This window comes from Onthophagus taurus, unplaced genomic scaffold (assembly GCF_036711975.1).
Source record: "Onthophagus taurus isolate NC unplaced genomic scaffold, IU_Otau_3.0 ScKx7SY_16, whole genome shotgun sequence".
In the NCBI taxonomy this organism is placed as follows: Eukaryota; Metazoa; Arthropoda; class Insecta; order Coleoptera; family Scarabaeidae; genus Onthophagus; species Onthophagus taurus.
The window spans coordinates 239,749-264,387 of NW_027248941.1; the positions used below are offsets into that span (position 1 = coordinate 239,749).

Here is a 24,639-nt window from a genome sequence, read left to right on the forward strand (position 1 = left end):
CCAACCATCTCCATTTCCCCACGGGCGGCGATGGTGGCGATGTTGCTGATGGCGATGGGGGTTCTCTTTTTTAACTTTAACACAGACTGATGTTGATAATCAACGAAAAAAAAAAATAACAACGACATCGTCGTCTCGAAGTCATCCCCCGCCGTAATTATTTAATTTATTCAGAATTAAATATAAATCAACCCCCTAAGTATGACGTAACTCGTATTAATCTCGTAGATTTATAGTTAGTGCGATGTATAAAAAAATAAAAAACCCAGCCTAGATTCATTTACTGATTAGTAAGTGATTTATAAATCAAATTATTATACTGCGTTGTGTTTTTATATAGAAAATTAATTTTTTCTTGGAAACTCCACCCCTTTTTTGGTGTGGTACAAAGTGTGAGAGGAAGAAAATGGACAACGATAACGCCTGTTCCCCCCGGCGGCTCGTAAGGAAGTCAACAAACAAAGCTGTCTTCCTTAATAATTCACCATCCATTGTTCGGGGGGCGATGCGCGAGAATGGGGCGACGAAGATCTCGGACTTCGTCTTACGAACTTCGCTGACGACCAGATTAACGCCGCTAATCTCGCGGCCAAGTTTACATGAATAAATATCGCCATATATAACGCGCGTCCGAGAAGAAACACGAGGGATACGACGAGAAATACGACGGGGCTTCTTAGGAAGGGGGTTGCGATAAGATGCCGAGGGGATCTTTGGCGTTTCCGCGAGATTGACGCGAGTCCGGGTCCCATTGTCATTTTAATATGCCAGGCGAAATTAGTTGGCAAATTTGCGATACAGAAAGGAGCAAGGGATATATTTAGGGGAGGTTCTTTGAAACTTCAAACCCGCCCTACTAAAACCTAATCTTATCGTTTTAGAAAGATTTTTTTATTCTTAATCTTTATTCTAAAACGTTATTAACGTCTTTTTGTAATGTGGTGGGTTAAATTCACGCTCCAGAAGAGTTTGGTCCACTAAAACATCAAATAAATAAGAAACAATTAACATAAAAAAAAATTAAACTTTCAACACTGCTTTACAACGTTGTCAATTTGTCAAATGACTCAGGTAAGAGTGAGATTTGACGGTTATTTGTGGGTTCAACACACGAGCGTACAAAATAAATAAGTAAATTTTAACAAAACTCTCAAAGAAATAATTATTAATGTTATCTTTTAACTTGTAGTGAATACGAAGTTAATTAATTAACCGGATTTAATAATAAAATTGAATTGTACGTAATGAAATTGTAATAACATAACCAAACAAAATAATAACTCATTTAAGGTAAGTGAAATTAAAATAAAAACGATTAATAATGAAATTGAAAAGTATAACTTAGCTTATGTTGTAGATTACTGGAGTTCTCGGGTAAGGAATCGGTAACAAATTCTTGATTGGAATAATTCTTCGGAATGGTATATTGGATTAATTGGATCAGGAACCACTTAATTTTCTTGTTTATTATTAAAGGTGAATAATTTTAATTCAAATAATCTTCTTATTTAACTTATTAAATAATAAGTTTAGTATTTTTGAGGTTATGTCACAATGGTGATTGACAGGTAACCTAATTTGTTTTAATTTTTATCTCGCTGACAAAATTAGCGTACGCTCCTCATCACGTTCGAAATCATACTAAAAGTTACCAATTTCGTTTGTTTATTGCAAGGCCCTTTTAAATAACGTCTTCTGATTGGTTAAAATCTTCAACTTGAAATTCGTAATTTAAATTTTTTCGGTATCGCCAACTTTGAAATGTGAAATGTCACCAATTAAATTTGATCAAAAATTATTTAAATTTTTATTTTAACGATATTTATGTACTAAATGTTGTAATTTTGTTGCTTTAACTTTGTTTGTTGCTAATTTTGGAACATTTTCTTTTAGATTTCAACGTCCGGCTTCAACCTAATCCAAATATATTCAATTTACGGATTTTCGTCCAATTCTTCATCAAAACTCCCATATGATGGATGATTTACGTTCTTGACATGCTAAAATTATCGTTTTGAATGGTTTCAACCGGAGAAGCATGAATTACAATAAGAAATTAATGAAAAATGAAATTTGAGGTTATGTCACTGTCAAAATTCTACAAAGTTGCTTCGTATCGACTTTACATGGATTAAATACAATAAAAAAGGTAACCTGCCAATAATACATAATGAATTCTAACAAATTTACAACATTTTATTAATACTAAAACAAATTTGTTGTTATAATCTTTTTGTGATGTGGTGGGTCGGAGAAGGGGGTTGCAAGAACCCGCACTGGACACGGTTGACTTATATTCACGCTCCAGAAGAGTTTGGTCCACTAAAACGTTGTAGGGGGTTAATCTATATATCAGTGGTTTCCAAAAGATCCATAAAACTTCCCTAAACTTTTTTATTTTCTTTAACATCACCCCTAATTACGTTTTAAGCCCCCCCGACGTGAATTGTGTATTAAAAAAGGATTTTTAACTCGCATATTTACAAGGTTTTTGGAATAAACGTTGTTTTGGTAAAGTTTTGGAACCCCTGTTTTTTTGGTAGTCGATTTGGGGTGGTCCCGAACCCCGTAATTAGCTAAAGACAAAGAGCCCGTATCGTCGTCAATGAACGGTCGGTATCGCTTATATACAAATAACCCCAAAACTTCATTTGTCGCCGAAAACTAAACAGAAACGAAAATTTCGCCCCCCCTCAACCAAACTCGTCCTTTTTAGTCTTTCGTTGCCGCCCCTATGCCCTTTGACGCCGCCAACGAAAGGGTTGGCGCGCCGCAGTTCCAAGAATTTACATTTACAAAGGACCCCTTTTTCCATCTCCATCTCCTTTATTTCATTTATTTCTTTTTATATCTTTCGATATAATAACGAAAAATATGTTTGAAATTTAGTTTGGTTAACAAAAGAGTTTTTGGATTAGATAATCGGATATCCGGGTGAGACGCGCGAGTATGCAAAAAGCGTTTTTGTTGAAATCGACGGGGCGTGCACGAGCGAGCAAAGCACCAGTCCGAACATGTCAAGAAAAACTTTTGTTGTGACGTGACTTTTGGAGAAGCCTCGATTCGTATTTCAAAACCCGCCCGGTCCAAGCGAGGCCATTGTATCCCTTAGGATAACCGGAACGAATACGTCGGGACTTTTCAGCGAACAACAAAAACGAAATCGCATTGTGTTACATCGATCTTTACGCATCATAAAGATAACTCAATCTTTTAAGGAAAATCCTTTTACAACTCAAAATTTATCATAATTAGAACAAAATTCTTTATGGATTATGTTTTTATGCTTCATTATGAACATTTTTTATTAAAATCATTTTCACCTAACATCTTAAATTTTTGAGTTATAACTCATTTTGTTGTTGAATGTCTTCATTTTGATATATTTGGGATTTTAACTCTTTTGGGTTGGTAATAAGCATAATCGGGGTATAATCGCTTATAAATTAATTTTTGTTACTCCACAACAATCAATTTTCATCAACAATATTCTTCCTTAACATTTTTAATTTTCGAATTACAACCAAAAATCAAACCCAAAAAGGTCAATTTTAACATTTTTTGATTTCATCACTTCTAAATAAAAATTCATAATAATTAGAAGCAAATTGTTTATGGATTATGTTTTATTGCTTCATTATGAACATTTTTTATTAAAATTATTTTCACCTAACATCTTTAATTTTTGAGTTATAACCCATTTTGTTCCCATTTTGTTGTTGAATATCTTCATTTTGATATGTTTGGAATTTTAACTCTTTTGGGTTGGTAATAAGCATAATCGGGGTATAATCGCTTATAAATTATTTTTTGTTACTCCACAACAATCAATTTTCATCAGCAACATTCTCTCCCAACATTTTTAATTTTCGAGATACAACCTAAATTATAACCCAAAAACGTCAATTTTAACATTTTTTGATTCCATCACTTCTAAATAAGAATTTACAACAATTAGAAGCAAATTGTTTATGGATTATGTTTTATTGCTTCATTATGAACATTTTTTATTAAAATCATTTTCACCTAACATCTTTAATTTTTGAGTTATAACCCATTTTGTTGTTGAATGTCTTCATTTTGATATATTTGGGATTTTAAATCTTTTAGGTTGGTAATAAGCATAATCGGGGTATAATCGCTTATAAATTATTTTTTGTTACTCCACAACAATCAATTTTCATCAGCAACATTCTCTCCCAACATTTTTAATTTTCGAGTTACAACCAAAATTATTACCCAAAAACGTCAATTTTAACATTTTTTGATTCCATCACTTCTAAATAAAAATTCATAATAATTAGAAGCAAATTGTTTATGGATTATGCTTTAATGCTTCATTATGAACATTTTTTATTAAAATCATTTTCACCTAACATCTTTAATTTTTTAGTTATAACCCATTTTGTTGTTGAATGTCTTCATTTTGATATGTTTGGGATTTTAAATTTTTAGGTTGGTAATAAGCATAATCGGGGTATAATCGCTTATAAATTATTTTTTGTTACTCCACAACAATCAATTTTCATCAGCAACATTCTCTCCCAACATTTTTAATTTTCGAGTTACAACCAAAATTATTACCCAAAAACGTCAATTTTAACATTTTTTGATTCCATCACTTCTAACTAAAAATTTATAATAATTAGAAACAAATTGTTTATGGATTATGTTTTATTGCTTCATTATGAACATTTTTTATTAAAATCATTTTCACCTAACATCTTTAATTTTTGAGTTATAACCCATTTTGTTGTTGAATGTCTTCATTTTGATATGTTTGGGATTTTAAATCTTTTAGGTTGGTAATAAGCATAATGGGGGTATAATCGCCTATAAATTATTTTTTGTTACTCCACAACAATCAATTTTCATCAGCAACATTCTCTCCCAACATTTTTAATTTTCGAGTTACAACCAAAATTATAACCCAAAAACGTCAATTTTAACATTTTTTGATTCCATCACATCTAAATAAAAATTCATAACAATTAGAAGCAAATTGTTTATGGATTATGTTTTATTGCTTCATTATGAACATTTTTTATTAAAATCTTTTTCACCTAACATCTTTAACTTTTGATTTATAACCCATTTTGTTGTTGAATGTCTTCATTTTGATATGATTGGGATTTTAAATCTTTTAGGTTGGTAATAAGCATAATCGGGGTATAATCGCTTATAAATTATTTTTCGTTACTCCACAACAATCAGTTTTCATCAGCAACATTCTCTCCTAACATTTTTAATTTTCGAGTTACAACCAAAATTATAACCCAAAAACGTCAATTTTTACATTTTTTGATTCCATCACTTCTAAATAAAAATTCATAATAATTAGAAGCAAATTGTTTATGGATTATGTTTTATTGCTTCATTATGAACATTTTTTATTAAAATCATTTTCACCTAACATCTTTAATTTTTGAGTTATAACCCATTTTGTTGTTGAGTGTCTTCATTTTGATATATTTGGGATTTTACCTCTTTTGGGTTGGTAATAAGCATAATCGGGGTATAATCGCTTATAAATTATTTTTTGTTACTCCACAACAATCAATTTTCATCAGTAATATTCTCTCTTAACATTTTTAATTTTCAAATTACAACCAAAATTATAACCCAAAAACGTCAATTTTAACATTTTTTGATTTCATCACTTCTAAATAAGAATTCATAACAATTAGAAGCAAATTGTTTATGGATTATGTTTTATTGCTTCATTATGAACATTTTTTATTAAAATCATTTTCACCTAACATCTTTAACTTTTGAGTTATAACCCATTTAGTTCCCATTTTGTTGTTGAATGTCTTCATTTTGATATATTTGGGATTTTTAATCTTTTAGGTTGGTAATAAGCATAATCGGGGTATAATCGCTTATTTATTATTTTTTGTTGCTCCATAACAAACAATTTTCATCAACAACACTTTCCCCTAACACTTTTAGTCTTCGAGATACAACCTAAATTATAACCCAAAAACGTCAATTTTAACATTTCTGATTCCATCACTTCTAAATAAGAATTCATAACAATTAGAAGCAAACTGTTGATGGATTATGTTTTATTGCTTCATTATGAACATTTTTTATTAAAATCTTTTTCACCTAACATCTTTAATTTTTTAGTTATAACCCATTTTGTTGTTGAATGTCTTCATTTTGATAAGTTTGGGATTTTAAATCTTTTAGGTTGGTATTAAGCATAATTGGGGTATAATCGCCTATAAATTATTCTTTGTTACTCCACAACAATCAATTTTCATCAGCAACATTCTCTCCCAACATTTTTAATTTTCTAGTTACAACCAAAATTATAACCCAAAAACGTCAATTTTAGCATTTTTTGATTCCATCACTTCTAAATAAAAATTCATAATAATTAGAAATACATTGTTTATGGATTATGTTTTATTGCTTCATTATGAAAATTTTTTATTAAAATTATTTTCACCTAACATCTTTAATTTTTGAGTTATAACCCATTTTGTTGTTGAATGTCTTCATTTTGATATATTTGGGATTTTAAATCTTTTAGGTTGGTAATAAGCATAATCGGGGTATAATCGCCTATAAATTATTCTTTGTTACTCCACAACAATCAATTTTCATCAGCAACATTCTCTCCCAACATTTTTAATTTTCTAGTTACAACCAAAATTATAACCCAAAAACGTCAATTTTAGCATTTTTTGATTCCATCACTTCTAAATAAAAATTCATAATAATTAGAAATACATTGTTTATGGATTATGTTTTATTGCTTCATTATGAAAATTTTTTATTAAAATTATTTTCACCTAACATCTTTAATTTTTGAGTTATAACCCATTTTGTTGTTGAATGTCTTCATTTTGATATATTTGGGATTTTAAATCTTTTAGGTTGGTAATAAGCATAATCGGGGTATAATCGCCTATAAATTATTCTTTGTTACTCCACAACAATCAATTTTCATCAGCAACATTCTCTCCCAACATTTTTAATTTTCTAGTTACAACCAAAATTATAACCCAAAAACGTCAATTTTAGCATTTTTTGATTCCATCACTTCTAAATAAAAATTCATAATAATTAGAAATACATTGTTTATGGATTATGTTTTATTGCTTCATTATGAACATTTTTTATTAAAATCATTTTCACCTAACATCTTTAATTTTTAAGTTATAACCCATTTTGTTGTTGACCGTCTTCATTTTGATATATTTGGGATTTTAACTCTTTTAGGTTGGTAATAAGCATAATCGGGGTATAATCGCTTATAAATTACTTTTTGTTACTCCATAACAATCAATTTTCATCAGCAACATTCTCTCCCAACATTTTTAATTTTCGAGTTACAACCAAAATTATAGCCCAAAAACGTCAATTTTAACATCTTTTGATTCCATCACTTCTAAATAAGAATTCATAACAATTAGAAGCAAATTGTTTATGGATTATGTTTTATTGCTTTATTATGCACATTTTTTATTAAAATCATTTTCACCTAACATCTTTAATTTTTGAGTTATAACCCATTTTGTTGTTGAATGTCTTCATTTTGATATGTTTGGGATTTTAAATCTTTTAGGTTGGTAATAAGTATAATCGGGGTATAATCGCTTATAAATTATTTTTTGTTACTCCACAACAATCAATTTTCATCAGCAACATTCTCTCCCAACATTTTTAATTTTCGAGTTACAACCAAAATTATTACCCAAAAACGTCAATTTTAACATTTTTTGATTCCATCACTTCTAAATAAAAATTCATAACAATTAGAAGCAAATTGTTTATGGATTATGTTTTATTGCTTCATTATGAACATTTTTTATTAAAATCTTTTTCACCTAACATCTTTAACTTTTGAGTTATAACCCATTTTGTTGTTGAATGTCTTCATTTTGATATGTTTGGGATTTTAAATCTTTTAGGTTGGTAATAAGCATAATCGGGGTATAATTGCTTATTTATTATTTTTTGTTGCTCCATAACAAACAATTTTCATCAACAACACTTTCCCCTAACACTTTTAGTCTTCGAGATACAACCTAAATTATAACCCAAAAACGTCAATTTTAACATTTTTTGATTCCATCACTTCTAAATAAAAATTCATAATAATTAGAAGCAAATTGTTTATGGATTATGTTTTATTGCTTCATTATGAACATTTTTTATTAAAATCATTTTCACCTAACATCTTTAATTTTTGAGTTATAACCCATTTTGTTGTTGAATGTCTTCATTTTGATATGTTTGGGATTTTAAATCTTTTAGGTTGGTAATAAGCATAATCGGGGTATAATCGCTTATAAATTATTTTTTGTTACTTCACAACAATCAATTTTCATCAGTAACATTCTCTCCCAACAATTTTAATTTTCAAGTTACAACCAAAATTATAGCCCAAATACGTCAATTTCAACATTTTTTGATTCCATCACTTCTAACTAAAAATTTATAATAATTAGAAACAAATTGTTTATGGATTATGTTATTATGCTTCGTTACCAACACTTTTTATTAATACCATTATCACCCAACATCTTTCATTTTTTAGTTACAACCCATTTTGTTTTTAAATATGTCGATTTTGAAGTATTTGGGGTTTTAAATCTGTTGGGTTGGTAACAATCAAAAGCGGGGCATAATCGCTCATAAATTATTTTTTGTTACTCCATAACAAACAATTTTCATTAGCAATATTTTCCCCTAACACTTTTAGTCTTCGAGATACAACCAAAATTATAACCCAAAAACGTCAATTTTAACATTTTTTGATTCCATAACTTCTAAATAAAAATTCATAATAATTAGAAACAAATTGTTTATGGATTATGTTTTATTGCTCCATTATAAACATTTTTTATTAAAACCATTCAACACTTAGTTTCTGAGTTATAACCAATAAAACATTCAATTACTTTAATCACTTTATTATTTATGATTTTCGAAAGTTAATCAACAAAATTAAACTTCAACGCAATTATCAAGAATATTTTGAAGGGCGTCTTCGAAATAATCGTACGATAAGTTGCAAATATTATTTTTGGAATTTCCCATTGCTAAATCAACATTGGCATTACCCGAATTGGAAACAATACAACTCCTATAAACAAATCACCTTGTATTAATAAGAAATTTCTTTTCAAAATCAACTTACGATTTGTTACAATCAACCGTAATTTGCTTCATCTTGCAGTTGGCCGCGTCACCATCCGCGAAAGTAGCTATCACATTTATGGTGATATCAAGATCAACGATGGTAATAACGCAAGATCCAACACCGATTTGAATCAAACCTAAAAGTTTTACGATGATCTCCGCGTTTAAGTTCAAATCGATGCCAACAGCAACTCCGATGCTGATTGACGCGGTTACAACTCCACCGGAAGATGTTTCGTTGTAAGATAATTCCGTACCAAGTCTGACCAAAGCAGCGATTGGAGAAAAATCAACTTCAATGGAAACTTCGATAACAACCATTCCGAGCTAAATTTAAAATTAATTTATTTTTAAATAAATTGTATTTGAAGTGATCTTACCAAGTTAATGTTGCTTTGGATAATAATATCGGGAAGTAGAATTATGGGGCCTGATTCGAGACAAGCAGCGATCTTGTTTTTGCATGTTTCAGTGGCTGGATGAGTTGCGCTTGATGCAGCAATCAAACCAAAAAGTACCAAAAGATATTTCATTTTCGATGTTTTATTTAATGCGGTTTGCGATAAATTAATCTCCTTATATACTCGATTGATTTCGGGCTTTTAATTTCACGTTGTAAAATTTAATTTTTATTTTCCTAATTTAATGATTAATTCGTCTGGATAAACACAATTAACATTTTTGAATGTCTGATTTTAAGCGAAAATTATCTACAACATCAAAACAAATGGCTTTTGTAATGCTAATACGGTGAAATTCCGAAAAAAACAACATTTTTTAATTCAAGATGGCGTTTATACCCCCTAGCGGTCGTCTTAAAAACCTGAAAATAATTTCCAGGATTTTCTCTTAGCCATTTTAGTCGTATAAATTTTTTACCGCAAGTCCTTAAAATAAATAGTTTCCGAAATATAATACTTTGCACACTTATTAGGCCACCCTGTATATATATATACAGGTGTCCCACGTAAGCAGGAAACTACATAAATGGCATTAAAGAGCCGAGATACACAATTCTTCCTTAGACAAAGTTGTGGGAAATTTACCATACTATAAACGGAAAATAAATAAATAAAATTGTTATACATACAGGTGTTCTATAACGACGTACCGAAATAAACACACATTATTGAAACACACAAAATATGTTGACTTTGATAAGATATGTTAATACTTACCGCTTTTAGTCACTTGCTGCTTGGATATCGTTAAATAGAGGACCATTGGCTACATCGGTATATCTTATACAGGGTGTTCAAAAATGTCTCTTCATAGAAAGATGCCGCCAGTGACAACAAAGTTGTCTTAAATTTTTGTTTTTTCCACTCCATCGAGTTTTAGTTCTAGAAAAATAAATTTTTGAAATAATCGACAATTTTTTCGAATTATGTAATTTTCGCCGATTAAGTTTTAAAAATTCGTATAAAATCCATTTCTTGGTATATGAGTATGAAAATTTATCAAAGTGCTAATAAAAGTGTCCTCCTTCCAATGAATCAACCCGTTTTGAAAAATACCTTTTAGTTTTTGAGAAAACAATATTTGAAGTTTTGATAAAATTGCAATTTTCAAAATTCGCTATAAAATTAATTTCTTGAAGGATTCTTGTGGAAATATCACCAATTATTAATTAAAGTATCCTCTTTTTAATGCAAAAAGTCGTTTTGAAAAATCGCTTTTAGTTTTTGAAAAATTAATTTTTGAAATAATTGACAATTTTTTCGAATTTTGCAATTTTCGCCGATTAAGTTTTAAAAATTCGTATAAAATCCATTTCTTGGAATATAGGTATGAAAATTTCCCAAAGTGTTAATAAAAGTGTCCTCTTTCCAATGAACCAACCCGTTTTGAAAAATACCTTTTAGTTTTTGAGAAAATAATATTTGAAGTTTTGATAAAATTGCAATTTTCAAAATTCGCTATAAAATTAATTTCTTGAAGGATTCTTGTGGAAATATCACCAATTATTAATTAAAGTATCCTCTTTTTAATGCAAAAAGTCGTTTTGAAAAATCGTTTTTAGTTTTTGAAAAATAAATTTTTGAAATAATTGACAATTTTTTCGAATTTTGCAATTTTCGCCGATTGAGTTTTAAAAATTCGTATAAAATCCATTTCTTGGAATATGAGTATGAAAATTTCCCAAAGTGTCAATAAAAGTGTCCTCTTTCCAATAAACCAACCCGTTTTGAAAAATACCTTTTAGTTTTTGAGAAAACAATATTTGAAGTTTTGATAAAATTGCAATTTTCAACGATAATTTTCAAAATTCGCTATAAAATTAATTTCTTGAAGAATTCTTGTGGAAATATCACCAATTATTAATTAAAGTATCCTCTTTTTAATGCAAAAAGTCGTTTTGAAAAATCGTTTTTAGTTTTTGAAAAATAAATTTTTGAAATAATTGACAATTTTTTCGAATTTTGCAATTTTCGCCGATTGAGTTTTAAAAATTCGTATAAAATCCATTTCTTGGAATATGAGTATGAAAATTTCCCAAAGTGTCAATAAAAGTGTCCTCTTTCCAATAAACCAACCCGTTTTGAAAAATACCTTTTAGTTTTTGAGAAAACAATATTTGAAGTTTTGATAAAATTGCAATTTTCAACGATAATTTTCAAAATTCGCTATAAAATTAATTTCTTGAAGAATTCTTGTGGAAATATCACCAATTATTAATTAAAGTATCCTCTTTTTAATGCAAAAAGTCGTTTTGAAAAATCGCTTTTAGTTTTTGAGAAATAAATTTTTGAAATAATTGACAATTTTTTCGAATTTTGCAATTTTCGTCGATTAAGTTTTAAAAATTCGTATAAAATTCATTTCTTGGAATATGAGTATGAAAATTTATCAAAGTGTTAATAAAAGTGTCCTCTTTCCAATGAACCAACCCGTTTTGAAAAATACCTTTTAGTTTTTGAGAAAATAATATTTGAAGTTTTGATAAAATTGCAATTTTCAAAATTCGCTATAAAATTAATTTCTTGAAGGATTCTTATGGAAATATCACCAATTATTAATTAAAGTATCCTTTTTTAGAGTTCTTCGTTAGTTAAATCAGCATCAAAAATATTCATTTGTATCTTGGATCCAAATAAATTGACATATTTTATCAGCTTTCTTATTAATTTAATTTTTATTCAAATATCACAATAATGTGGCAATATAGGGTATCACTTCAAAAATGCACCAGAAATTATAACCATAATGGCCGGATATCCGTCCGAAGGGGATGCCGAATATCCGGTATCTGGCTTTTCGTAAAATCACTATCCATTCCATCACTAGTATTAATGCTAGGGCCTCAGCCGCAAGCAACCTCGGCTTAACAAAATGACATCGTGTATTCCAGTTTATTCAGACAAGATAACGCATTTTTTGACATCAGTTTTGTATTAATATAGTATTAATGCTAGGGCCTCGCCCGCAAACGACCTCGGCTTAACAAACAACATCGTGCATTCCAGTTTATTTAGCCTAGTCGTTACATTGTATGGCATTAGTTTTGCATTGATATAGTATTAAAGCTAGAGTCTCGGCCGCAAGCGACCCCGGCTTAACAAAATAACACCGTTCATTCCAGTTTATTTAGACAAGATAATGAATTTTCTTACATCAGTTTTGTATTGATATAGTATTATTGCTAGGGCCTCTTCCGCAAGCGACCTCAGCTTAATATAACGACATTGTAAAACTTTAGTTTTGGGTTCATATGATATTAAAGCTAAAGCCTCGGCCGCAAGCGACCTCGGTTTAACATATGACATCGTGTATTGCAGTTTATTTAGACAAAGCACTGCATTGTATGATATTAAATTTGTGTTAATATGGTATTAATGCTAAGGCCTCGGCCGCAAGCGACCTCGGCTTAATATAACGATATCGTGCATTCTAGTTTATTTAGCCAAGTCGTTGCATTGTATGACATTAGTTGTGGGTTCATATGATATTAAAGCTAAAGCCTCGGCCGCAAGCGACCTCGGCTCAATATATGACATCGTGTATTGCAGTTTATTTAGAGTCTAAATGCTTTGAGTCTGCTTTGTCTAAATTTTAGATAAAGCACTGCATTGTATAATATCAAATTTGTGTTAATATGGTATTAATGCTAAGGCCTCGGCCGCAAGCGACCTCGGCTTAATATAACGATATCGTGCATTCTAGTTTATTTAGCCAAGTCGTTGCATTGTATGACATTAGTTTTGGGTTCATATGATATTAAAGCTAAAGCCTCGGCCGCTAGCGACCTCGGCTTAATATATGACATCGTGTATTGCAGTTTATTTAGACAAAGCACTGCATTGTATAATATCAAATTTGTGTTAATATGGTATTAATGCTAAGGCCTCGGCCGCAAGCGACCTCGGCTTAATATATGACATCGTGTATTGCAGTTTATTTAGACAAAGCACTGCATTGTATGATATTAAATTTGTGTTAATATGGAATTAATGCTAAGGCTTCGGCCGCAAGCGACCTCAGCTTAATATAACGATATCATGCATTCTAGTTTATTTAGCCAAGTCGTTGCATTGTATGAAATAGCGCTGGAGCCTCGGCCGCAAGCGACCTCGGCTTAATGTATGACATCGTCTATTGCAGCTTATTTAGACAAAGCACTGCATTGTATGATATCAAATTTGTGTTAATATGGTATTAATGCCAAGGCCTCGGCCGCAAGCGACCTCGGCTTAATAAAGCTGTCTTAGTAGTTTATAACAAAAAAAAGTATTATTTAATACCTGAAAGAACGTTGCTGTTAGAATCTGCTTTTTGACACCTGTCAAAATAATTTTTTTTTAGTGTTTTTGTTGGTATTACTATTTAGAGTACTTAAAAATTTAAGTTTTTAATCAAATTTCGTTTCTTACGTTTATTTTATTTCAATTATTCGTGTATAAAAGTAAAAAAAAATATAAAAGCAAAAACGAAATCGTCTTTTTGATTAACGTCAATGTGACATAACGCGATTTTAAAACTTGATACAACAAAATTCCCTGTTAATCATACCAACTGTCACTAAGTTCAAGTAAGTTGACAGATATCGATATATTCAAGTTTGAACAAACCAGCAAAATATCTTCCGCAAACATTAATTTTGAACGCTTCAGTTGGTGGAAAATCTTAAACTGCCAGGTACAGGGCTCCCTTTTCTCCCCGTATCGCGGATGGAAAGAGATCCGGAGGGATTCAATGATTACGATGGTATGAGAAGGGAGCGTAAACGCACTAATGCTCCTGTATATACATTTTCCCCATAATGACCAGCGCAAACATCACGTCGCCCTCAACGAGGGGCGAAAGGGGCCCCTTGAAATATCGGTACGTATCAATAACGCCCCACATGTTTCTGATCACGTGCGATCTATTTGTTTACGACCAAAACGACGACGACAGATGGTTTGAATTTGTTTCTACTTTAAAAAACCCTTAATAAATCCCTTCTTGTGATCTTAACCTGGAAAATTACAATTAAACGTAACGTTATTACAATTAACCGAAAGATGGCGCTTAAAACGTTAATTGTGTGTTGTGTTGTGTTATTTGTGTAATTAAAATTAAAATTGCAATGGGGTTTTAGTAAATAAGTTAAATTTTAATGAAAATAGAGAACCAAAATGAGATATCGACTTTGAAAGTTATAACTTTGTTTCTGTTTCAAGTTTTTTTCCCCCTTCAAGTGGTGCATAATGCAGGTGGGTGCCATATCGCGAAGAGAATCGTCGCCGAAACTCTCCTACTGGACACAATACCCAGTCCACTCACAATACATTACAAAACAAATAATCAGACCCAGCTCGGTCATATTGTTCATTCATTCAACGGGCACAATAAATAAACTACGAATGTAGAAACCCGTTTATAAACACGTCCATTATATTATTACAAACTCAAAACAAACTTACTTACACGTTAGTTTCGAACATTTTCAACGAAATTATTAAAATTATTTAAAAAAATCTTATTTTACAGTTGGCAACGCACGACCAACTTCATTGTTGTTGATGTTTTTCGACGACGCGACATAACCTCAAATAAAACGCGATGTCCTCGACCGATTTTCTCCAGTTAAATCGGCACGATATCTTCAAGAATTTACGCGAAACCCTCCCCAAGAACATCGCGACCACCAAAAATGTGCTCGTCGTCAAAGAGGACGTTTTATACACGTGGGATTTTCAAGATAACTGTCTCCTAACCTTAAACATCAAAGCGTTGCGAGAAAACGACCCGGAAACGATTAAACACCAGGTTAGTGATTTTAATTAGTTATTTTATTTATTTTTATTCGTTAATGATCAATTTATTAAGATTTAATAATTTTATTTATTGTTGATTTTCGTTGATGTGTTATGTGGCGCCATCTCTTAAGTAATCGACGTACTAAATTTGAATTTGAATTAATTTAATGTCAAAAATCGTTTTAGATAGGTTAAGTTGTGAATAAAAATTAATTAAATTAATTTGATACGAAATTTATCGTTAATTGGGTTTAAGAGGTGATAAATATGTGCGTCGCGACGCCGCCGATGTCCCAAGGGGGCGGCCAAACCCACCGCCACCGGGTGTTCGCCACCCCCGAGGCCCAGTAGTAGTCACTTGATATATTAAATTTACGGCATTAACACGGCGTTAACGCGAATAATTTAATTAACGCCGTAACAATCGATATTGGGCCCCCTTTGACGTTGTCGTTTTCGCTCGGGAGATGGAAGAACAAAGAAAAAAAGCTAGGCGCAGACGGAATGAAAGAAAGAAAGGAAGAACAAAAGGCGGGGAACCCCGCGAACAAAAGACAGAGTTATAAAATTGCTAATTTCGTTTCCTCTGGCGCGCTTTGTTTCGCGTTGGCGATTATCAATTCTGGTATAACCTCGACGCGCCTGTAAATTCCGCGATCTCGCTTTGGAACGGGGATGAGGGGGCGGTATCGGAAAACGGGGGTTCGGGAACAATGGGAGCGGGGCAAAAATCCGAGATACGCGTTTTAAGTAATGAATTCGGGAAGAAGGAAAACAAAGCCGATTTGCATATCGGAACGACAATCGAGAATGTACCCCTTTTTTGAGATGGGGCCTCCCCGGTTTTGTGTTTTGATAAAAATTTTATTTATTCAATAAAATTATATCAAGGAAAAGTTAAAAAAGAAAGCGTAAAAGAACACCAAGAAAGTTTTAGAAGTCATAGAATTTGTTACCTTTTCAAATGTAAAATTCTCGTGAGGTGAAAAAGGTGAGGGGGGACCCTACCGGGTGCAATTCGCAGTTATTTATAGGGAAATAATGTCAATTGTGAGAACTAGGAAGCGTTCCCCAGGTCGACGCAAAAACTTGAGCAATTTGAATTTTCGAGGCGGCGCGACGACGTCGAACTCTTTGAAATATTCATAAGCGCGCATGGAGAACGGGAATTCGCGCGCCCCCGGAAGGGGCCCATTACGTCGTCCACTCGCCAAAGACGGACCCTATGACCCTATGACTCTATGACTATGGTCTCTTGTAACATTCCCGGCGACCCGTATCATTGAGAAATAATCGTCGCCGTTTCCAAGAGTTTAATAGTCGCGATCCTCGACGATGAAGGGGATCACTTGAGATTGAATCAAAAAGAAAAGGGGCAAGGAAATATAATTTTCGGTTTTGTGGAGTTGTTATACTCTTAATAATGGATTAGGAAAATGTTGAGTGTGATGATGACGGATTTAACCGAAACATGTTGAGTTTGAATGAAATGATATATCGGAAAAATTAGTTCTAACAAAAGTTGTTACTTTTTTGATTCTTAACAAGTTTTATTTGAAAAATATTTTGATGCAAACGATAATTAGGAAAATATCTTGAATTTTACTTCCATACTGTTCAGAGGGAAATTAAAAAATTGATAATTTTAAAAAATGGTGTCAATAAAAGTTGTTCCTTTTTTGATTTTTAACAAGTTTTATTTGAAAAATATTTCGATACAAACAATATTTAAGAAGATATTTTGAATTCTAGTTCTATACTGTTCAGAGGGAAATTAAAAAATTGATAATTTTAAAAAATGGTGTCAATAAAAGTTGTTCCTTTTTTGATTTTTAACAAGTTTTATTTAAAAAATATTTTGATACGAACAATAATTTCGAAGATAATCTTGAATTTCATTTCTATACTATTCAGAGGGAAATTAAAAAATTGATAATTTTACAAAATGGTGCCCACAAAAGTTGTTCCTTTCGTAATTCTTAACAAGTTTTATTTGAAAAATATTTTGATATAAACAATATTTAGAAAGATATCTTGAATTCCACTTCCATACTATTCAGAGGGAAATTAAAAAATTGTTCATTTTAAAAAATGGTGCCAACAAAAGTTGTTGCTTTTTTGATTTTTAACAAGTTTTATTTGAAAAATATTTTGATACAAACAATAATTGGGAAGATAATCTTGAATACCATTTCTATACTATTCAGAGGGAAATTAAAAAATTAATAATTTTAAAAAAATGGTGCCCACAAAAGTTGTTCCTTTTTTAATTCTTAACAAGTTTTATTTGAAAAATATTTTGATACAAATAATATTTAGAAAGATATCTTGAATTCCACTTCCATACTATTCAGAGGGAAATTAAAAAATTGATAATTTTAAAAAATGGTGCCAACAAAAGTTGTTCCTTTTTTAATTCTGAACAACTTTTATTTGAAAAATATTTTGATACAAATAATATTTAGGAAGATATCTTGAATTCTACTTCTGTACTATTCACAGGGAAATTAAAAAATTGATAATTCTAAAAAATGGCGCTAACAAAAGTTGTTCCTTTTTTAATTCTTAACAAGTTTTATTTAAAAAATATTTTGATACAAACAATAATTGGGAAGATAATCTTGAATACCATTTCTAGACTATTCAGAGGGAAATTAAAAAAATCATAATTTTAAAAAATGGTGCCCACAAAAATTGTTCCTTTCGTAATTCTTAACAAGTTTTATTTGAAAAATATTTTGATACAAACAATATTTAGGAAGATATCTTGAATTCTACTTCTGTACTATTCACAGGGAAATTAAAAAATTGATAATTCTAAAAAATGGTGCCAACAAAAGTTGTTCCTTTTTTAATTCTTAACAAGTTTTATTTAAAAAATATTTTGATACAAATAATAATTGGGAAGATAATCTTGAATACCATTTCTATACTATTCAGAGGGAAATTAAAAAATTAATAATTTTAAAAAATGGTGCCCACAAAAGTTGTTCCTTTTTTAATTCTGAACAACTTTTATTTGAAAAATATTTTGATACAAATAATATTTAAGAAGATATCTTGAATTCTACTTCTATACTATTCACAGGGAAATTAAAAAATTGATAATTTTAAAAAATGGTGTCAATAAAAGTTGTTCCTTTTTTGACTTTTAACAAGTTTTATTTGAAAAATATTTTGATACAAACAATATTTAGGAAGATATTTTGAAATCAATTTCTATACTGTTCAGAGGGAAATTAAAAAATTGGTAATTTTAAAAAATGGTGTCAATAAAAGTTGTTCCTTTTTTGATTTTTAACAAGTTTTATTTGAAAAATATTTTGATACAAACAATATTTAGGAACATATCTTGAATTCTACTTCTATACTATTCACAGGGAAATTAAAAAATTGATAATTTTAAAAAATGGTGTCAATAAAAGTTGTTCCTTTTTTGACTTTTAACAAGTTTTATTTGAAAAATATTTTGTTACAAACAATATTTAGGAAGATATTTTGAAATCAACTTCTATACTGTTCAGAGGGAAATTAAAAAATTCATAATTCTAAAAAATGATGCTAACAAAAGTTGTTCCTTTTTTAATTCTTAACAAGTTTTATTTGAAAAATATTTTGATACAAACAATATTTAGGAAAATATCTTGAATATTACTTCTATACTATTCACAGGGAAATTAAAAAATTGTTAATTTTAAAAAATGTTGCCAACAAAAGTTGTTCCTTTTTTGATTTTTAACAAGTTTTATTTAAAAAATATTTTGATTCAAACAATATTTAGGAAGATATCCTGAATTGTACTTCTATACTATTCAGAGGGAAATTAAAAAATTGATAATTTAAAAAAATGGTGCTAACAACAGTTGTTCCTTTTTTAATTCTGAACAACTTTTATTTGAAAAATATTTTGATGCAAACAATATTTAGGAAGATATCTTGAATTTTACTTCTATACTATTCACAGGGAAATTAAAAAATTGATAATTCTAAAAAATGGCGCTAACAAAAGTTGTTCCTTTTCTAATTCTTAACAAGTTTTATTTGAAAAATATTTTGATAGAAACAATAATTGGGAAGATGAAACACCCTGTAGAAATGGTATTCAAGATTATACCATTTCTACAGGGTGTTTCATTTAAAATGACATATGCTTATATCTCGAAAACCAAAACTCGAATTGAAAAAAGTTTCAAGTAAATTTTTTGTAGTGAAAAGGGGGGCACATGAGCAGATGTGCATTTTTTTTTCAGGGTTGCCTAAAGGCCCTTCTGACGTCATTTTCATTTTTTCAGATCGCACATATACTTTTTTCCTTCAACGTCTTGAACTACTTGACAAACGAAGTATTTTTTGCTTAAAACATTTTTTCTTAAATTCTGCGTTATGAATTCTAGTACAAGAAGAAAAATAAAACATTTTTAAAATCACCTTAGAACATTGATTAAAATTTATAAAGGTACCTTTATACATCCATTAAATGCTCAAAATGATGACCATTCACTTCTAAACATTTCTGAATTCTCATTGAAAACGTTCTCTGCACATTGCCAAACATTTCTTCAGTTATTGATTCGCAAGCTGTTTTGATACGGTTTTTTATATCGGTTGGTGTTGTTGGAACCTGCTTGTAAATTTTCTGGGTTGGGTTGCGTTGGGCCAATTCACCGGTCCATTACGTCCTATCCGTTTTTCAGGAAACATTTCGTCTAAAACTTCTCTTGTGGCTAGAGCATAATAAAATGGCCATAACGCAGGGTAGGGTCTTCCAACAAAACTGGTAAATCGTTCAACAAAAAATTCCGATACTTTCTGCCATTCAAATTGCCATCAATAAAAAAAGTTCCAATTGTTTTATTGCCAACAATGCCGCACCAGACATTAACTGACCAAGGTTTTTGATTACCAACTTGTCTTAGCCAACGAGGATTTTCATGTGACCAGTAGTGCATGTTATGACGATTTATTTGGCCGTGATTGGAGAAATAGGATTCGTCGGAAAATTGAAGAAAAAATTTTCATTCAATCTTAATTGTTCCATAGCCCAAGTACAAAATTGCACACGATTTTCGAAATCATCACCATGTAACTGTTGGTGTAGAGAGACATGATACGGATGAAACTTATTAAGTTCCAAAATCCGATGTACACTCGTTAACGAAATGCCTGAATCTTTTGACAATTGACGGCAACTTACATGAGGATTAACATCTACAGTTGCTAAAATAGGTATTTAGGCAGCCCTAAAAAAAATTCTGTTTATGTGTACAATGTGGGGGACACATTCTCACCAAAAAATATTTACTTGAAACTTTTTTCGGTTCGAGTTTTTGAGATATAAGCATATGTCATTTTAAATGAAACACCCGGTATACTAATCATAGGGAAATTAAAAAATTGATAATTTTAAAAAATGGTACCAACAAAAGTTGTTCCTTTTTTAATTCTTAACAAGTTTTATTTGAAAAAGATTTTGATACAAACAATAAGTGGGAAAATAATCTTGAATTCAATTTATACAGGGTGTTTCGGTGAGTTGGGGAACAAATGTAACCACATATACTAGAGTGAAAATATGATGACGATTCATGTAAACAAAAATTAGTAAAAGTCTTCAAATTTATACAGGCCATCAAAGTTAGGAAATTTTAACACATTTTTCCAAATATCTTAAACACTATTTACAGTAAAGCGCTCAAATTTGGTACAGTATAAGTCAATGTGATGTAAAATCTTTAGGCAAGTTATGAGTTGAATCGGTCCGCGGGAACAATGCTATACAGGTTGTTCTTAAAATTTGTTTGCTCAGAACTTTTTTGTCTATTTTTTGTTCATTTTGAAAACAAATTAAAAATGTGATTTAGCTAAATCCACACTTAGACATGTTGCATACATACTAGTTATGACAGCTCAGTTCGATTTTCACTTCTCATTACTAATTCAGATTATTTATTTATTTTTTTTAGTGTTATTGAATTCGAAGTCTAACATTTTTGTATTTAATTCGAAAACGGTGGATTTTATTTTCTAATTTTGATGGCCTGTATCTTTGCAATTTGAGGACTTTTACTAATTTTTTTTACATGAATCGTCATTATTTTCACTCTAGTACATGTGGTTACATTTGTTCCCCGAGTCACCGAAACACCCTGTATACTATTCAGAGGGAAATTAAAAAATTGATAATTTTACAAAATGATGCCTACAAAAGTTGCTCCTTTTTTAATTCTTAACAAGTTTTATTTGAAAAATATTTTGATACAAGCAATATTTAGCAAGATATTTTGAATTCTACTTCTATACTATTCAGAGGGAAATTAAAAAATTGATAATTTTAAAAAATGGTGTCAATAAAAGTTGTTCCTTTTTTAATTCTTAACAAGTTTTATTTGAAAAATATTTTGATACAAACAATATTTAGGAAGATATTTTGAAATCAATTTCTATACTGTTCAGAGGGAAATTAAAAAATTGGTAATTTTAAAAAATGGTGCCAATAAAAGTTGCTCCTTTTTTGATTTTTAACAAGTTTTATTTGAAAAATATTTTGATACAAACAATAATTGGGAAGATAATCGTTAATACCATTTCTATACTATTCAGAGGGAAATTAAAAAATTGATAATTCTAAAAAATGGCACTAACAAAAGTTGTTCCTTTTTTAATTCTTAACAAGTTTTATTTAAAAAATATTTTGATACAAACAATAATTGGGAAGATAATCTTGAATACCATTTCTATACTATTCAGAGAGAAATTAAAAAATTAATAACTTTAAAAAATGGTGCCCACAAAAGTTGTTCCTTTTTTAATTCTGAACAACTTTTATTTGAAAAATATTTTGATACAAATAATATTTAGGAAGATATCTTGAATTCTACTTCTATACTATTCACAGGGAAATTAAAAAATTGATAATTCTAAAAAATGGCGCTAACAAAAGTTGTTCCTTTTTTAATTCTTAACAAGTTTTATTTGAAAAATATTTTGATACAAACAATATTTAGGAAAATGTCTTGAATTTTACTTCTATACTATTCAGAGGGAAATTAAAAAATTGATAATTTTAAAAAATAGTGCTAACCAAAGTTGTTCCTTTTTTAATTCTTAACAAGTTTTATTTGAAAAATATTTTGATACAAACAATATTTAGGAAGATATCTTGAATTCTACTTCTGTACTATTCACAGGGAAATTAAAAAATTGATAATTTTAAAAAATGGTGCCAACAAAAGTTGTTCATCTTTTAATTGCTAATAAGCTTTATTTGAAAAATATTTTGATACAAACAATATTTAGGAAAATATCTTGAATTCTACTTCCATACTATTCAGAGGGAAATTAAAAAATTGATAATTTTAAAAAATTATGTCAACAAAGGTTGTTCCTTTTTTTGATTCTTAACAAGTTTTATTTGAAAAATATTTTGATACAAGCAATATTTAGGAAGATATTTTGAATTCAATTTCTGTACTGTTCAGAGGGAAATTAAAAAAAATTGATAATTTTAAAAAATGGTGCCAACAAAAGTTATTCCTTTTTTAATTCTGAACAAGTTTTATTCAAAAAATATTTTGATACAAACAATGTTTAGGAAGATAATCTTGAATTTCATTTTTATACTATTCAGAGGGAAATTAAAAAATTGATAATTCTAAAAAATGGTGTCAACAAAAGTTGTTCCTTTTTTAATTCTTAACAAGTTTTATTTGAAAAATATTTTGATACAAACAATAATTGGGAAGATAATCGTTAATACCATTTCTATACTATTCAGAGGGAAATTAAAAAATTGATAATTCTAAAAAATGGCACTAACAAAAGTTGTTCCTTTTTTAATTCTTAACAAGTTTTATTTAAAAAATATTTTGATACAAACAATAATTGGGAAGATAATCTTGAATACCATTTCTATACTATTCAGAGAGAAATTAAAAAATTAATAACTTTAAAAAATGGTGCCCACAAAAGTTGTTCCTTTTTTAATTCTGAACAACTTTTATTTGAAAAATATTTTGATACAAATAATATTTAGGAAGATATCTTGAATTCTACTTCTATACTATTCACAGGGAAATTAAAAAATTGATAATTCTAAAAAATGGCGCTAACAAAAGTTGTTCCTTTTTTAATTCTTAACAAGTTTTATTTGAAAAATATTTTGATACAAACAATATTTAGGAAAATGTCTTGAATTTTACTTCTATACTATTCAGAGGGAAATTAAAAAATTGATAATTTTAAAAAATAGTGCTAACCAAAGTTGTTCCTTTTTTAATTCTTAACAAGTTTTATTTGAAAAATATTTTGATACAAACAATATTTAGGAAGATATCTTGAATTTTACTTCTGTACTATTCACAGGGAAATTAAAAAATTGATAATTTTAAAAAATGGTGCCAACAAAAGTTGTTCCTCTTTTGATTTTTAACAAGTTTTATTTGAAAAATATTTTGATACAAACAATGATTGGGAAGATAATCTTGAATACCATTTCTATACTATTCAGAGGGAAATTAAAAAATTGGTAATTTTAAAAAATGGTGCCCACAAAAGTTGTTCCTTTCGTAATTCTTAATAAGTTTTATTTGAAAAATATTTTGATACAAACAATATTTAGGAAGATATCTTGAATTCTACTTCTATACTATTCACAGGGAAATTAAAAAATTGATAATTTTAAAAAATGGTGCCAACAAAAGTTGTTCCTTTTTTAATTCTGAACAACATTTATTTGAAAAATATTTTGATACAAACAATATTTAGGAAGATATCTTGAATTCAATTTCTATACTATTCAGAGGGAAATTAAAAAATTGATAATTTTAAAAAATGGTGCTAACAAAAGTTGTTCTTTTTTTGATTCTTAACAAGTTTTATTTGAAAAATATTTTGATACAAACAATATTTAGGAAAATATCTTGAATTCTACTTCTATACTATTCAGAGGGAAATTAAAAAATTGATAATTCTAAAAAATGGTGCCAACAAAAGTTGTTCCTTTTCTAATTCCTAACAAGTTTTATTTAAAAATATTTTGATCTAAACAATATTTAGAAAGATATCTTGAATTCCACTTCCATACTATTCAGAGGGAAATTAAAAAATTGATAATTTTAAAAAATGGTGCCAACAAAAGTTGTTCCTTTTTTGATTCTTAACTAGCTTTATTTGAAAAGTATTTTGATACAAACAATATTTAGAAAGATATCTTGAATTCCACTTCCATACTATTCAGAGG

General features: G+C 29.4%; 2 protein-coding genes and 1 long non-coding RNA gene across 4 annotated transcripts in view; 1 reads left to right on the plus strand and 2 right to left on the minus strand.

The window, feature by feature from the left end:
• Positions 1–1,367: 1,367 nt before the first annotated feature.
• Positions 1,368–24,639, plus strand: part of LOC111415411 (nuclear pore complex protein Nup88) — a 65,854-nt gene continuing 42,582 nt past the window's right edge. The window contains exons 1-3 of the mRNA XM_071201030.1: positions 1,368–1,476; positions 1,894–2,149; positions 15,133–15,411. Coding sequence (XP_071057131.1) covers positions 15,205–15,411 — 207 coding nt within the window. The 5' untranslated portion in view covers positions 1,368–1,476; positions 1,894–2,149; positions 15,133–15,204. The remainder of the gene's footprint in view (positions 1,477–1,893; positions 2,150–15,132; positions 15,412–24,639) is intronic.
• Positions 3,644–8,578, minus strand: LOC139432492 (uncharacterized). Of its 2 annotated transcripts, XR_011642266.1 has the most exons (5): positions 8,506–8,578; positions 6,804–8,444; positions 6,458–6,710; positions 4,718–6,364; positions 3,644–4,628 (listed from the first exon to the last, which is right to left on the minus strand). It is a non-coding gene; the product is annotated as an uncharacterized lncRNA (long non-coding RNA). The 2 variants fall into 2 exon arrangements; XR_011642265.1 differs by lacking the exon at positions 3,644–4,628 and having other exon boundaries at positions 4,651–6,364.
• On the minus strand, positions 8,942–10,742 carry LOC111418630 (uncharacterized). The gene is made up of 4 exons (XM_071201064.1): positions 10,338–10,742; positions 9,540–10,209; positions 9,158–9,486; positions 8,942–9,103 (listed from the first exon to the last, which is right to left on the minus strand). Exons 2-4 carry the CDS (start codon positions 9,690–9,692, stop codon positions 8,965–8,967), a joined length of 621 nt encoding a protein of 206 aa, XP_071057165.1. The 5' UTR covers positions 9,693–10,209; positions 10,338–10,742; the 3' UTR covers positions 8,942–8,964.

Bases quoted from the DNA above. Each gene is read 5' to 3' on its own strand.
- LOC111418630 (XM_071201064.1), bottom strand. From the start codon at position 9,692: ATGAAATATCTTTTGGTACTTTTTGGTTTGATTGCTGCATCAAGCGCA. The intron at 9,487-9,539 runs GTAAGATCACTT...TTTTAAATTTAG, and splicing joins TCCAAAGCAACATTAACTTG to CTCGGAATGGTTGTTATCGA. The intron at 9,104-9,157 runs GTAAGTTGATTT...ATTTGTTTATAG, and splicing joins ACGGTTGATTGTAACAAATC to GAGTTGTATTGTTTCCAATT.